The sequence below is a fragment of the Pleuronectes platessa genome, chromosome 10 (genome assembly GCF_947347685.1).
Source record: "Pleuronectes platessa chromosome 10, fPlePla1.1, whole genome shotgun sequence".
In the NCBI taxonomy this organism is placed as follows: Eukaryota; Metazoa; Chordata; class Actinopteri; order Pleuronectiformes; family Pleuronectidae; genus Pleuronectes; species Pleuronectes platessa.
The window spans coordinates 26,667,926-26,682,157 of record NC_070635.1 but is presented as its reverse complement, the minus strand read 5'-3'; the positions used below and the strand labels follow the sequence as shown (position 1 = coordinate 26,682,157).

The 14,232-nt window shown below is 40.4% G+C and overlaps 1 protein-coding gene across 2 annotated transcripts; it reads left to right on the top strand.

The window, feature by feature from the left end:
* Positions 1-5,080: 5,080 nt before the first annotated feature.
* On the top strand, positions 5,081-13,623 carry LOC128448964 (14-3-3 protein zeta). 2 transcript variants are annotated; one of them, XM_053431874.1, is made up of 6 exons: positions 5,081-5,240; positions 8,269-8,575; positions 8,998-9,121; positions 10,470-10,633; positions 12,373-12,468; positions 12,651-13,623. In XM_053431874.1, the coding sequence occupies exons 2-6, from the start codon at positions 8,285-8,287 to the stop codon at positions 12,693-12,695; spliced, it is 720 nt and encodes a 239-aa protein (XP_053287849.1). In that variant the 5' UTR covers positions 5,081-5,240; positions 8,269-8,284; the 3' UTR covers positions 12,696-13,623. The 2 variants fall into 2 exon arrangements, with proteins under 2 accessions (XP_053287849.1, XP_053287850.1); XM_053431875.1 differs by lacking the exon at positions 5,081-5,240 and adding an exon at positions 6,002-6,128.
* Positions 13,624-14,232: the final 609 nt, after the last annotated feature.

The following is a 14,232-nucleotide window of genomic DNA, read 5'->3' as shown; positions in this document are numbered from 1 at the left end:
CTTAGGAAGCTCTCTGTGAACCAAGGCTCTTGCTGTAAGTTGCAACTAAGAGAATGTCAGGAAAATCCTACTAGAACAGCTGAACTTTATTTAGGATTAATCAGAGTCACTGTAAATTATGGTAGGTGTGTACAGACTACTATTTAACATGAGTTTGAATGTGATTGTTAACTTTGAATACAGCTACATCCACAGTTATAAGAGGGTGTGCACACTTATGCAACCACATTATTTTAGTTTTTTATTTGTATTTTTTCCTCTAAAAGATTTCAGTTTGTTTTTTCAATTGTTCACGTAAAAGGTCACATTAAAGGTGGAAAAAGTTCAGACAGGATTTATCTTTGTCTCATTTGTTTACATCACAAAAACCTTGCATTTTAACAGGGGTGTGTAGACTTTTTATATCCACTGTATGTAATATTACACTAAAATATGTTTAAGACTAAACTTAACTTGTGCTACATGTCTCACTTTACCCCACAGCCATCATTTTAGAAAAAAAACAACATCTCTTAGCGATTCAGGCTAATCTTCAGATAGAATCAATCACATGGTTTTATATGTTCGAAGTTCATCAACATGTATGATAAAAGTTTTTCTACCTGGATCAATTTTTTTGTACACAACAGTTGATTAAGTTCAAAGCAAGACAATTTACTTTGTGAAAAAACATTCTAACCACAGCACAAGCTTCTCCTTCATGGCAAGGGTGGAATAGGAGTAGCTTAAAAACATAATGATCACATGACCAGAAAATGTGTTCTGTTGCCTAGATACAGGGGGTGTCTCACATTACCCCGCTCTCCCCTAACTTTGAATGCACTGATTGTAAATCGCTTTGGATAAAAGCGTCAGCTAAATGAATTGTAATGTAATGGACTATGGCCCACTGTATTGTACTTCTCAGTTTTGACACTAGGTCAGGGGGGCGTGAGTGGCCCAGATCTTCACATTTTTTTCTGTATGTGGCCCTCGGGATGAAAAGTTTGGACACCCCGGCTCTACATACTCCCACTTCAGGTCAGGAGTAGATAAGTATGTCATCCAAATAAACATACACGAAAAGGTCAAGAAAGTCTCTTAACACGTCATTTATCATTGCCTGGAACACGGCAGGAGCATTGTGAGACCAAAAGGCATGACTTTATATTCATAGTGTCCACTGGGTGTATTAAACCCAGTCTTCCACTCGTCACCTTCTCTGATCCGCACCAAGTGATAGGCGTTGCGAAGATCCAGCTTGGTGAAGATCTTGGCCTGTTGGAGCTGGTCAAAAACGGATGACATAAGAGGAAGTGGATAGTGATTCTTTATAGTGATGTCATTGAGTGGGCTGTAGTCAATGCAGGGTCTTAGGGAGCCATCCTACTTCACAAAGAAGAACCCGGCTCCGGCTGATGAGGGGCGAATCAGCCCCGCTTTCAGGGAGGTTTCGATGTACTCCCGCATGGCTCCCCTCTCTGGCCCAGAAACCGCGTATAGGCGGCCTTTGGGAATGGTTGAGCCTGGAATCAGCTCAATGGCACAATCATAGGGTCGGTGAGGAGGAAGTGAGAGGGCTTTAGTTTTGTTAAAAACCTCTTTGAGGTGGTGGTAGCAGGAAGGCACAGAGCTCAGGTCTGGGTAATTGGGATCTGCGGCGGGATTGACAGATCAATTTAATGTTCGTGACTTCCTCCTCCCGAACCGAGAGGTTCAAACAGTTGCTCACACAGTCCCCTCCCCAGCCCAGGATCTCACCGGTTCTCCAGTTTATATGGGGATTGTGAAGATATAACCATGGCTGTCCCAAAATTAGCGTCTGTGACGGTGACTTGAATACATAGAAACGAATGTTTTCCCGGTGATGGTTAATGCATAGTTTGAGAGGTGCTGTGATATGTGTGATAGTAAAAAGTTCCTGTCCATTAAGTGCTTTAGCTCTGAGGGGCTTAGCTAAAAGTTCTATGTTAAGGCACAGTTGTTCTGCCAGTTCCCAGTCCATCAAGCTTTCATCAGCCCCTGAGTCTATGAGCGCCTTGAGTTCAGTGGTGGTGTGGTGCATTACCTGGACTGTCGTGAGAATGCGTGAGGTGGTGCCTGAAACCTTGAATTCACTCACCACCATGGTCCTTTTGGCAGTGCAAGTGGCGACGAGATGACCGGGTTCACCGCAGTAGAAGCATCGGCCCTCCTGCAGACGTTTCTGTCGTTCTCCGGGTGTTAGCCGAGCTCTTCATAGCTGCATGGGCTCTCCTTCTCCTTCCGGAGGGGGATGATGAGGCTGCCCTGGCGGTGATCGACGGGTGGTTGAGCATCCTGGTGCTTGAGTGCGTAGGGGTCTCTCCATCGTTGTGGGTCTCGGGAGACGTTGCTGCCTGAGTGGACGGGTTCTGTTGTCTGTCCGGAATGCGAGTGAGTCGAGATCTGTGGGTAGGTCCAAGGGAACCAGAAGGTCTTTGATAGGAGCTGCCAGCCCCTTCAGAAACACATCGTATAAGGCCGTTGTATTCCAGCCACTCTCCGCCGACAAAGTGCGGAAACGGATAGCGTAATCACATACGGATTCGCTGCCCTGTCTCAGCCCGCTCAGCTCCCCAGCTTTCTCCCGGTCGGTCGTTACCGGGTCGAAAGTCTTCCGCAGCGCCGCTTCAAACTCTGTAAGGGATTGGCAAACTGGCGAATCCCGGGCCCACTCTGCCAAGGCCCATGCCTTGGCTCTTTCGGTAAGGTGGGAAATCATAAAAGCAATCTTAGATCGGTTAGAAGGAAAAGCATGGGGGTTTAGTTCATAGTGTATGGAACAGTCTATGAGAAATGTTTTGCATAACCCTAATTCACCAGCGAATCGGGCTGGTGGGGCTAACTTGCATCCTGCTCCAACGGCCAGCCCAGTCAGGACAGGAACCACGGGTGTAGCATCCGCTACTACCGGAGGCTCGGGTGCTGTAGTCGTTTGCACTAGATGATCGTGCAGGCCCTGAAACTGTGTTGAGAGAAGCCCCATCTGGGATGCCATGGCGGTCTGGAATTCCTCCTGACGGGAGAGCCGGGCTTCTTGGGCTTGCAGGACTGCCGTGAGTATATCCATCTCTGCTGAGGCCATACTGGCCAAAGTGTAATGTCAGGCCTGGACTGAAATGAGGACTCAGATGCAGAGGATTACACGTACCAGCACACTTTATTGAATTCTGATCCTCTATGAAGAGTGACAAACAATCGGAGGTAGGTAGTTTTAAAGAGGTATAAAACATAAATCGCTCCCGAAGGAGGACAACCAAAAGGCTAGAGCAAGAAATCAAAAGCGCTCCCGAAGGAGGAAAACCAAACTACTATGAAACGGTACAAAAGAAAAGGTTCACCTAAACAGGAGGCTCATCAAACTAACTAAAACTCTCTAAACATAAATCGCTCCAAAAGGGAGGAAGAAAAACAAATTACCAACAACACAAAACGAAGCTAAACTAGAAAACTTTAACAAACAAAAAATCACTCTCAAGGAGGAAACAGAAAAAACCTTACTGTAGCAAAACTCCTAGGCAGAAAACGACTGTGACTGTGGAAAAGGGGCTTAGGTGCACAGACAAGTACGAAACACTTTGGCACAAGACAAAGGGGAGACGCAGACTATAAGCACATGAGGGTGAAGGGAACAGGTGGAAACAATCCGGAATCAGTGACACATGAGGAAGGGCAAGTGACCTGAAACGAGAGGAGAGTTAGGATTTCACAATAAAACAGGAAGTTACGAGACAGAAACCCCAAGACAAGACAACCCTCTCTCCGCGGTGTGACACCTATGAAGCATCTATTACATGTGTGTTTGCTAGCACAGTGGTGGGTGATGTTGCTTGCATGAGGTTGGTGGGAAAAAGTGTTAGCGGGGCAAAATACAGAAAATATATGCACTAAAATAGTAGTCTGGGACTAAAACGACAGACATAATATCAAAACTTATTGTTGCAAATTCCTGAGTTCATCCAATTCATCCCATATAGGTTTTATAAAATAATAATGAGGTGCACTTAATAACCATTGAATGGTTGCATATTAGCATTCATTTTGGGAGCATTGTGAATCTTTATTATAAAAGAAGTTAAAAAGCAAGTAATAATGTTGTATTCAACTTGACAATATTTTACATCCGCAGGACCATTAGAGTACTGCTTATTTAAATTAGTTCACTGTTTATTTGACTATTACAACATACAGAAACTGAATGGATCTTACAGGCTTAAGTATGACTACTGTGAATAATATTGCAGAAGAATGTTGGTGAGAAACATTTCTGTGTGTGTTAAGGTATTTAAGAAGAGGACTAACCGGTTACACATCTTTAGGGTATCCCCTTTTTTTTTTTACTTTCTCTTTACTTGAAATCGTTCTCGTAGCTATGAACGCCCATTTCAGCCACTGTGATGAAGAAAATACAAATCCTGTATCTCATAATTATGACTTAGGATCACAATATTATGAGATAATATCTCCTAATTATGAAATACAGGATTTTTTATTTTCTTCAGCACAGTGTCGGAAATGGGCGTCCATAGGCACATCAACATCTTGACAAATCAAAGAACACTTTTTTTTAACTGCATTTTTGTTGTCAATTATATCTGATCTGAACTTTAATAGGTTTCAAGTGGTTTCAAGCTGGGATTCTTCTTGGCCCTATAGGGTAAACATGACAAGGCAAAAATAACGCACTCTCTCCCCTTCAGAAAAAATAACCTTTGTTTTCCTTTGTGATGTGATTCGAATGCTGTTCTAGACTAGACAATTCCACAAATGTGTGATAAATTGTAATATCTATTTATGCCGTTTTGAGTTAACCTGTCAGTGATGACTTCCATATTAAGCTTGCTGTGATGTTGAAAGGTATGCATGGTTTTCATACATTTGCATCTCTACTTGTTGGAAGGCAACACCATATCACAATGTCATAATTGTTATAAAACAATTATTGCATCAGGAAAATCTAAATGTCCTCACATTAATTACATTATTTGCAATCCCTTATCAGCCATTCGCCTCTGGAATGGACGGGGGCAGGAACACGACTCCAACTTCCAGAGGCGCTCATGTGCGGTTGCTCCGGTAACGTTTGACGTCACCACTAACCCCTCCCCTCGGGCCTTGCCTTGGCCTGGAGTGGTTGGTGGGAGACCCCGTGGACTACACTGAGCACTCACACGCAGACTTACCAAGAGAATCAGCTGTTGCTGGCTACGCCGACATCGCTGCTATCTGCTAGCACTCCGGTAAGGGCTTTGAAATGATTTATTTTGTTTGTATTAGTCATTGAAAGATCTTCTAAAAAATATAGCAATATTGGATGTGCCTTTGCCCCGACAGATATCGGCTTAATGGAGAATGGCTAGCTTTGCTATAGTTTCGGATATGTCTAATGGCTGGATTCGAACGGACAGCTCTGGCTAAATGTGTGTGTTATTTTGCGACTAACGATAAAAGTGAATCAGGTGTAGCGTCTCTAATATTACAAATTCGCAGACGGTATCGGTTGTATTTGCTAATGGTGTTTGTCTATCAGTCTATTAAAAAAAGATATAGAAAGACGAGTTAAACTGCTACCTAACAGGCTAAGTTGCAACCCTTTTATGGGTTGTGTGTCTCGCTATCAAACCAAGGTAACACTCTTTGGTTGAGATAAACAATATATTGGTGTATCATTGTGGAATCTAACGCTGAAATCATTTACTAAAGATTTTTGGCTAGGAATGCTTACGTTTCAGGAAATAGTTAACGCCATATTTGAAAGTGGTCACGTGGGCCTATGGGAAAGCAGTTTAGGTTGATTTTAATGTACTATATGGTACTCCTCGTTACAACCAAATTTGTTTAAGTAATGGGGCTTTCTGGATATATATATATATATATATATATATATATTAGTAAGGCTTAGTGCTAATAGTCACAGCAGGCTAAGTCTGAAGGCTCATAAATTCCTCACTTCCCTGTTGGGCGAGTCGCAGGTAGAGGGTTGGGTGTGGTGTGTGCGTTGGCGAAAGAAAAGTGACGTTTGCCTTGGAGAAAATGTCGTTTTCTACATTCTTTTGTCGAGTGTATTCCAAATACGTGACTACTTATTAATCCTTTTTGCTGCACAAGTTACTGATGGAAATATAACCGTGAGTCTTATTCAATCATGTTCAAGTGTCACGTTGTCGAAAATGTTACATCTTATATTGATTGACCAAATCATTTTGACTTATAATTATCATCAAAAGCTAATTGTAAAGCAGGGGTCATAGTAATGCTGCATTATACATGGAATACCTAATACACTCAAAGCATTTGTCTTTAGGGTTACTATACAGCAGAACTTGTTAACTGCAATGTATTTTAACAGTACTTATGTGTGAAAGCCATAGATGTACCTTAAGCAGTTACTGGATCATCCCATATTTGATCAATGCCAACAGCAAATCCTCTGGTATTTGTCAGGTTGTCATTAGTTCATTTCCTGGCTCTTTTTTCAGTTTACCTGATTTCCCAGCTTGTGAGAGGTTTGCAACTATTTTAGAATTGGCTTTCTTTTCCTTATCTCGGGACAGATCTTGAACATGTCAAACTGCATGCTCTCTGGAATTGAAACTAATGAGATTGATTTTGTTGAAGCCTGTTGGCTATTTTGGATAAGTCAAAAGAATGTAGGTCATGGTGTAGAGGTGAGCATTGTATCCGCTGGTATATTACTTCTCCTCTTACAACCCTGTGGCACTGAAAATTGCTAAATAACACAGCCAGAGCACATTTTCTACAATTCCTATGCTTATAGGTCTCAGAGACATGATTTAATTTGAATACAACTGTATGTTTACCTACTTCACTCTCTACTTTTAAAATAAAAAACATTTATATTTTGAATATAGTGCAGTGTTGCTTTTGTGCTAGCTATGTTCTCACCCATATCCTTGAACTGCCTTGGTATGCATCACATTTCCTTGTACAAGTACTTCCTGGAGAGGGCAGCAAGCCTCAGAGACAGTAGTTGCGTCATGTGCTATAGCTTTTGTTCTTTGGAGTAAGTATAAGCATTTATTGTTATTCACACTAGAGCCACCACAGACTTTCTCTGTCAGTTTTATATGTATTTATGTGTTCAGGTTGTCACTAAGTGTTCACTAAGACTCACAGATTAAAGCTATAGTTAACAGAAAACACTATTACACATTACACTATCTTCTAGGGATTCACAGTAAGGATTTTTCAGGCCTATACCCGATAATTGCATGTTTTACATGACCGATACAATAATAATTTCACGTTTCTTAAAGAAGTTCATAGCCTGTAGTTTATGCACACCTGAGGGTAAAATTGCAAAATATAGTAAACAAATTTGGATGAATAATTTTCATTGTTAACACAGAAAAAACAATTATGACTCAGATCTGAGTGTTCGTTTAGTTTTTTGCTGAAGTACATCGGAAAACTTCAAACAACTTTAGGTGGAGGCTGGACATTTCTCCTTCAAATTAATTAAAATAAAAAATGTACCTCTCAAATAGAACATGTCAAAATAATGTGCATTAAAAAATAAAGGCTTTTATAGGACTTAAAGCCTCTGAAAAACGCACGGATCTTTGACATAATGTCATGTTTATCGGACTTTATTATTTATTTATGATAGTGCCACACACACTGACTCCGCTTTTTTCTCTCATCTGACATCTCTTACTCGCTACAGTTTAAATATTGATTTGTTTGAATGATGCCACAATATCACACTGATCCACACATAGTGATCAATAATTTTCTTGATTACATCTTTCTTCAGCTCTCGGTTTGGCCTGATAATCACAGATGGGAGCGGTAAATCACTGACAGAGCTGCTAAAAACTGTCAAACATATCTTTCGTAGTCCAAGCGGCAGCGGCGGATGCTCTCTGTCCGCTGGTGGGAGTGTGTGCGCACGTGTCTGTGTGTTCATGTGTGCGCATCGGGATGGAACTCCGCCCTGCGCGATACAGAAAGCAGAGGGGAAATCTAAACGCGCGAACCATGTAGAGACGGAAATGACATGCCGTCGCATAAATAACATAAGGCCATTTAGTTTGTTTAATAAAAGAGCAAGCTATAGACCTGTTTTATAGGAAAGGTAAACTTAAATTACTATCGTTGAGATCTGGGGGGTGCCCCCTTAATATAATGGTAGGGAAAACATAGATTTATTTTGGGTGTTCATTTAAATCAGTCAAAAATAAAAAGTACCCCCTTGCTTCTCACTAATATGAAATCTGTGAATCTTTTCCCCTTTCTTTCTTTCAGTGAGCACTGCGCAGTCATGACCTGTCTTGCAACGAAGGCCAAGCTGGCCGAGCAGGCTGAGCGATATGATGATATGGCTGCTATAATGAAGAAGGTTGCAGTGGAAAGTCAAGAAGAGCTGAGTGATGATGCCCGTAATCTGCTGTCAGTGGCCTACAAGAATGTGGTGGGTGCTCGACGCTCCTCGTGGCGTGTGGTGTCCAGCATCGAGGATAAAAACCCAGAAAACGAAAGGAAGGCGCTCATTGTCGAAGAGTACAAGAAAAAGATTGAGTGTGAGCTGAAAGAAATCTGCGAGGACGTGTTGGTGAGACTGCTTACATTTGATTACTGGCTCTATCTGCTAAGAGTAATTTTTTTGCCATTTCGACATAGGCGCCTCTAACTTAGAGTAGCAAGAAAAAGTGTTGGTGTCATTTACACCATGTTTTTGGCCAATGCTTCATCGGCATAGAGGTGAGTAGATAATGATTGAATTATCATTTTTGTGAACTATTCCTTTAAGTGAACTGACACTTATCTCTTATATCCATCTTGAGTGATCTGATCACAAATGATCAGCTCTATTTGCAGGTCCATATGCACCTAAATGTTTAATTCAGAGGCCTGGGATGCAATAAGCCACATTGTTTGAGGATTTTTTGTGTGTTTTTTAGATTTAAAAAAAAAAATTAGGACAGTGGTGTTTTTTCTTTTCTAACAGTCTGTTTTGTTTGTTTTGTGCCACAGAATCTCTTGGACAATCATCTCATTAAAAATGCCTCAAAACCACAAAGCAAAGTCTTTTATCTGAAAATGAAAGGAGATTACTACCGTTACTTGGCTGAGGTGGCTACAAAAGAAGAGAGGGAAGGTAAGTGCCAAGTTCCAAGTGTGTGGGCTCTATAGGGTTATTTACTCTTAAAATCATTGTTAATTTGTTGTCCCTCCCAACTCCTGCTGACCTGCGCTCGCTTTACACGTTAACTATAAACACCAACACTCATCCAAAGTTTTTAGGACCTGAACAGGACTGAAGTTTACTTTGTGTTTGTGTGATTAGCTCCAAAGCTAATGGGGCACACATTTAGACAAATTGAAAATTTTATATGTACGCATTTCACCTGCTACACACAACTAGAGATGACATCAGTGTTAAAGTGATTCATGAACAGACACAATTAATGAATACCTAAATACATGTGATCGCTAGGTTGTGTGTGAAGAGTGACAAAGACAAAATTGAAAGGTTCTTAGGCCAAGGTTAGGGTTAAATTACAGATTAATTTAAAAGGTAAGGACCAAAAAGCTACTCAGCAGTTACTCCATTAGGAGCCATCAAAGAAAGGAACTCCACATAAAACCCCATTAAACTACAAATGCTTGTATACTCTACAGATGAGATAGTGATCTGGTGGGATAGGATTTTCATAACCCAGAGTAGAATTCAGTTCAAGTCGACAGCCCCACAAAGTACAGTCTCCAAAATTACCATTTGAGTATAAATAACAACCCTCTGAAACACTTTAATTAAAACTGAACACAGCCTTCACAAAGGGCTTACTATTTGACCTATTTCTGAATGCATTGGATAGAGCTGGATGTACATCAATATAAATAAATAAAAGGAATAGATCACTGAAAAAAGAATAAATGTTTGAGGTCACAAAACAATTCTGGAGACTCAGCGATAAACTGTGTAGCAGCCGAATCAGATACAATTGAATGGTGAGTCCTTCTTCAGACGTATTAAAACAACAGAAAAAACATAACATGCTTCCATACTGATTGTGTGGTGTTATCCAAGTGTCTGCAAGCCCCGATCTTCATATCTGACTCAAAACGAGGTCATTTACACCTTGTTTTAAGCCTAAATGTCCACTGGAAGTGGCTAAGCTAGCAGATGTAGTGTGTCTGAGGGTCCGTGTATGCACCTTGAAGGACGATATCATTTAGGGTTTAAACTCAGTGTAAATAACCTTGTTTCCCCTCGACCCCAAAATTGTTTTGTGGACTCAAACACTTCACCCATCCCTCAATTGGCAAATTGGTGAGTAGATGAGTGAACTTTAATTTTTCAGTGAAATATACCTTAAGTGTGGTGTGTCCATTTCAGACTTTTCTATCCTTCTTGGTCTCTTTTTATACACTTTAGCATTTTGCAAGTCCATTTGTTGTAATGTTTAGAGTCCACAGTACTCATATTCTTTGTTTCCCTACAGAAATCATTACAAACTCAAAGGAGGCCTACGAGAAGGCGTTTGAAATCAGCAAAACCGATATAAAGCCCACCCACCCAATCCGCCTTGGTCTTGCACTCAATTTCTCTGTTTTCTACTACGAAATCATGCAGTCACCTCAAGATGCCTGCCGTCTGGCCAAACAAGTGAGTTCATGACACCACCTAACTTTCTTTTCTTATTTGGGAGTATTTTAAATGCATTTATGAAATCTTGCATTGATTTTGTGAACACCAACCTGAAATAGGGCTGAACGATTTGGGAAAATAATCTAATTGCGATTTTTTCCCAAAATATTGCAATTGCGATTTAATATGAGATTTTTTTATTTTATCCTCTTTCCCCCCCCCCCAAAAAAAACCGTAATGAATGATTTAAATATGACCAACACAATATTAGATACATTTACTGTACAATATTCTACAATACAATAAATCGGTGTGCATTTAAGTAATTTAATCAAAGTCATTGTAAGTATAAACACAAGCCATGCACTTTTTAAAACCTGTGTGCAAAATGTACCATCTTGAGATTTATTTTTTTTTAATTATAGGTGTGTTACTGCTCCCAATCAGTAACATTATCAGTGTTGGGAAGGATACTTTCAAAACGTATTCCGTCCCAGAATATAGAATACATGCCTAAAATGTAATCTGTAGCGTATTCCGTTACATTAACTAATCTGAGTAACATATTCTGAATTCTTGGATTACTTCCACATTGAATTGCATTTTATAGGTGTAGGAATGCGGGGTTGTTATAGTAAGTGGAGCAGCAGCAGTTTAAGCTCTGTGTCCGCGGATGCGGCGGGCCAGCTGGATGCGCTGGAAGGGCATCTTGCGGATCAGCAACTCCGTAGATTCCCGTTCATGACCGGGTGGTCGTGCAGCAGTATAGAGGCGCCGGGCCTCAGCAGGAACACCCCCATGCTGAACACCTCCGTCTCGCAGATGTACATGTAGGTGACCGGGGGGCTCTGGAGCCGCGCCGCCCCGGAGCTCGGCTTGCTTTTCCGGGGAGCGATTTTTCAGGTCCGCCGCCCGCACCGTGGTCACCGGCGAGATGAACTCACTCTGTGTGTCCGACACGTTGGCCGAAGACTTGGGACCCTGTAGGTGATGCAGGCTTGCTTCGCTATCTTCTGGATCAGAGGAGTTTTGTGGTCCCGCGGCATTCTTGCTGCGGGTGAGGAGAGCATCCCAGAGCCCTACTCTCTTTCGCACGTTTTAATCGCGCACGTTGCGATTAGAAAATCGCGTTTTATCATATCGCGATTTTATCGCAAATGCAATTAATCGTTCAGCCCTAACCTGAAATATATACACATTCAACTGATCCATAACTGCACAGCTTGTTGTAGTCCAGTGGTCGCCAACCTTTTCGAGCCCAAGATCGCTATTTAATTCCAAGCGTAAGCCGAGATCTACCACCCTGATATCTTCCAAAACCCCACTTGGGTCTTATTTATTATTCTTTGCAATTTCTGTTAAAGGCTGGATGTACGAACATAAATATACACACAAAAAAGTAGTCGTGCAACTATATTTAATGCACAATATCAATTTCTACAGCATCTGTTCGATGCATAATATTCACATTAATATCAATTTATATTTGCAGCCTCTGTTCAATGCACAATATTTATCTTCAGTTCAACAATATGTTCTACAAAGGAGCTGCTACTGCAGGATAACATTTTTACGTAGGCTTTGCCTTGAATATGGCCATAAAACGTTTCCTTGTATAAAATGAGTCCTGTGTACTCACATACCATAGATGGCAGTAGATAAACCTGCAGCTCGGCCGCCAGTAGCGGACACAGGCAACCACTGTTCTAGGCCATCTGTTTCCGGCTAATCTCACAAATTTGTTTGAATTCCTTTAGGCTTTTGATGATGCTATTGCAGAGCTCGATACACTGAGTGAAGATTCGTACAAAGACAGTACGCTTATCATGCAGTTATTGAGAGACAACTTGACAGTAAGTTTCATTTCAACTACAACCAATTATTTTCATTGTGAGTCTAGTTTTAAAATTCAATTAAATTTCGTTTTTCTACCTGTAACAACCACCCCAAGAGCTTAACTGAGCCACATTCATCCATTCATCATTTTAAATGAAATTTCTCTTATTCTCCTTTTTGTTCTTCTGTCTTTCCTCAGCTGTGGAACTCTGATGCAGATGATCAAGAAGAAACAAAAAATTGAGCCAGATGGGGGCATAGGTGATCCCCTGTCTGCCTACTATCATCCTGGCTCATCTGTATCATGATCCTCAACACTGAGACCACCTCACTATCATTGTCCAACTCTTACCATCTTTTTTCTATTTAGGAGTCTCAACACTCATCTGTTTACGATTCCCTTTTTGTAGTAACTGTGAGAAAAGGGGACTGGGAATAAGGGTATAGTGTAATTTGTTTGGTGGGTGGGTCCACATCAGGGGCTCAAATGTATGGGTTGATTGCCTGTCTGCTGACCCCTTGTGTGTGGTAACAATATAGCTATTGTATTATTGAGGTGGTGGGGGAGTAGGCAAGTTTTCAACTCATGAAACATGCAGGTGAAATTTTTAGGGGTCAAAAAGGTTATATTGTATGTATTCATAATAGTATTTTTCTTGTGGTCAAACTTGTTGGTACACAAAATCACATGTTGACTTGCCACATCAGAGCAGACGGTGTCACTTAATGTTTAATTTGTAAAATAAATGACATGAGTTGAGGGCAGTGAAGGAAATGATGGGGATTGGTAGAAAGAAGGCAGGGATTTGTTGGAACACAAAGGTTACATTCCATTTACTTTCAGTTGCTTAACTTTATACTCTTTATTTTGTTCTGTTTTTGGGTGAACTGATTTTGTATTTTTGTTTTCACCTTTGAGGTATAGAAAATGTTGAAGAACTAAAGAGCACACAACCTTGTTGCTGTTTTATATAATATGGCAGTGAGAAAATCTCACATGTTAATCTTGTTTCTACCTTTTCAAATTTTTCTTTCAGAACTTGCCTAAACTGCATGTTGATACGTATTTTCTGGAGATGCAAGAAAGGTTTTTGTTTTAGGGATTACCATAGAGAATTTTTATTGGGAGAAATGTGTAATTTCATGTAGGTGAAATAAACAAAACAAACTTCTGTTGATTTGTCTGTTTTGATCCATTTTGGTTGCCCTTAGTGGATAGATTTTTGATTGTAAAATGTATATGATCCTAAATCTATCATTTGCATTAATGAATTGCAAACTTGCTTGATTATTAAAGTTACAAAACATGCTTTTGGCCTGTTGACCAGTATATCTTGAGTCAGCCTTTATGGAGTTTTCAAGATTTTAACAGTTATCTTTTGGACTAAAAGATTAACTGATATGAGATTTTTAGAATAAATGTATGTAAAATGAGAAAAAGCAATGGTTGGCAGAGGCATACTACAGCAGGCTGGTAATTGTATTAAGAGATTGTTTACTGGGGGGCGTCACAATTATGTGTCCAATTGCTCAAATGGAGTGTTTACTTTCTCAGATACATACTATAAGGGGTCACCCTAATTTTTCAACGGGTCTGGTCTCCAAACTACATTTGATCACAAAATGTGAGAAGGTAAGCCTCACTGACTTTGATTTTCCTCTTCCATTGTTGGTTCTCTCTCTCTCTATCCAAATCTGACACATCAAAACTATTATTAAACTGCTATCATTAAAATGATGATTACATATATAAATCACTTATTTTTATCAAAACCATTCTG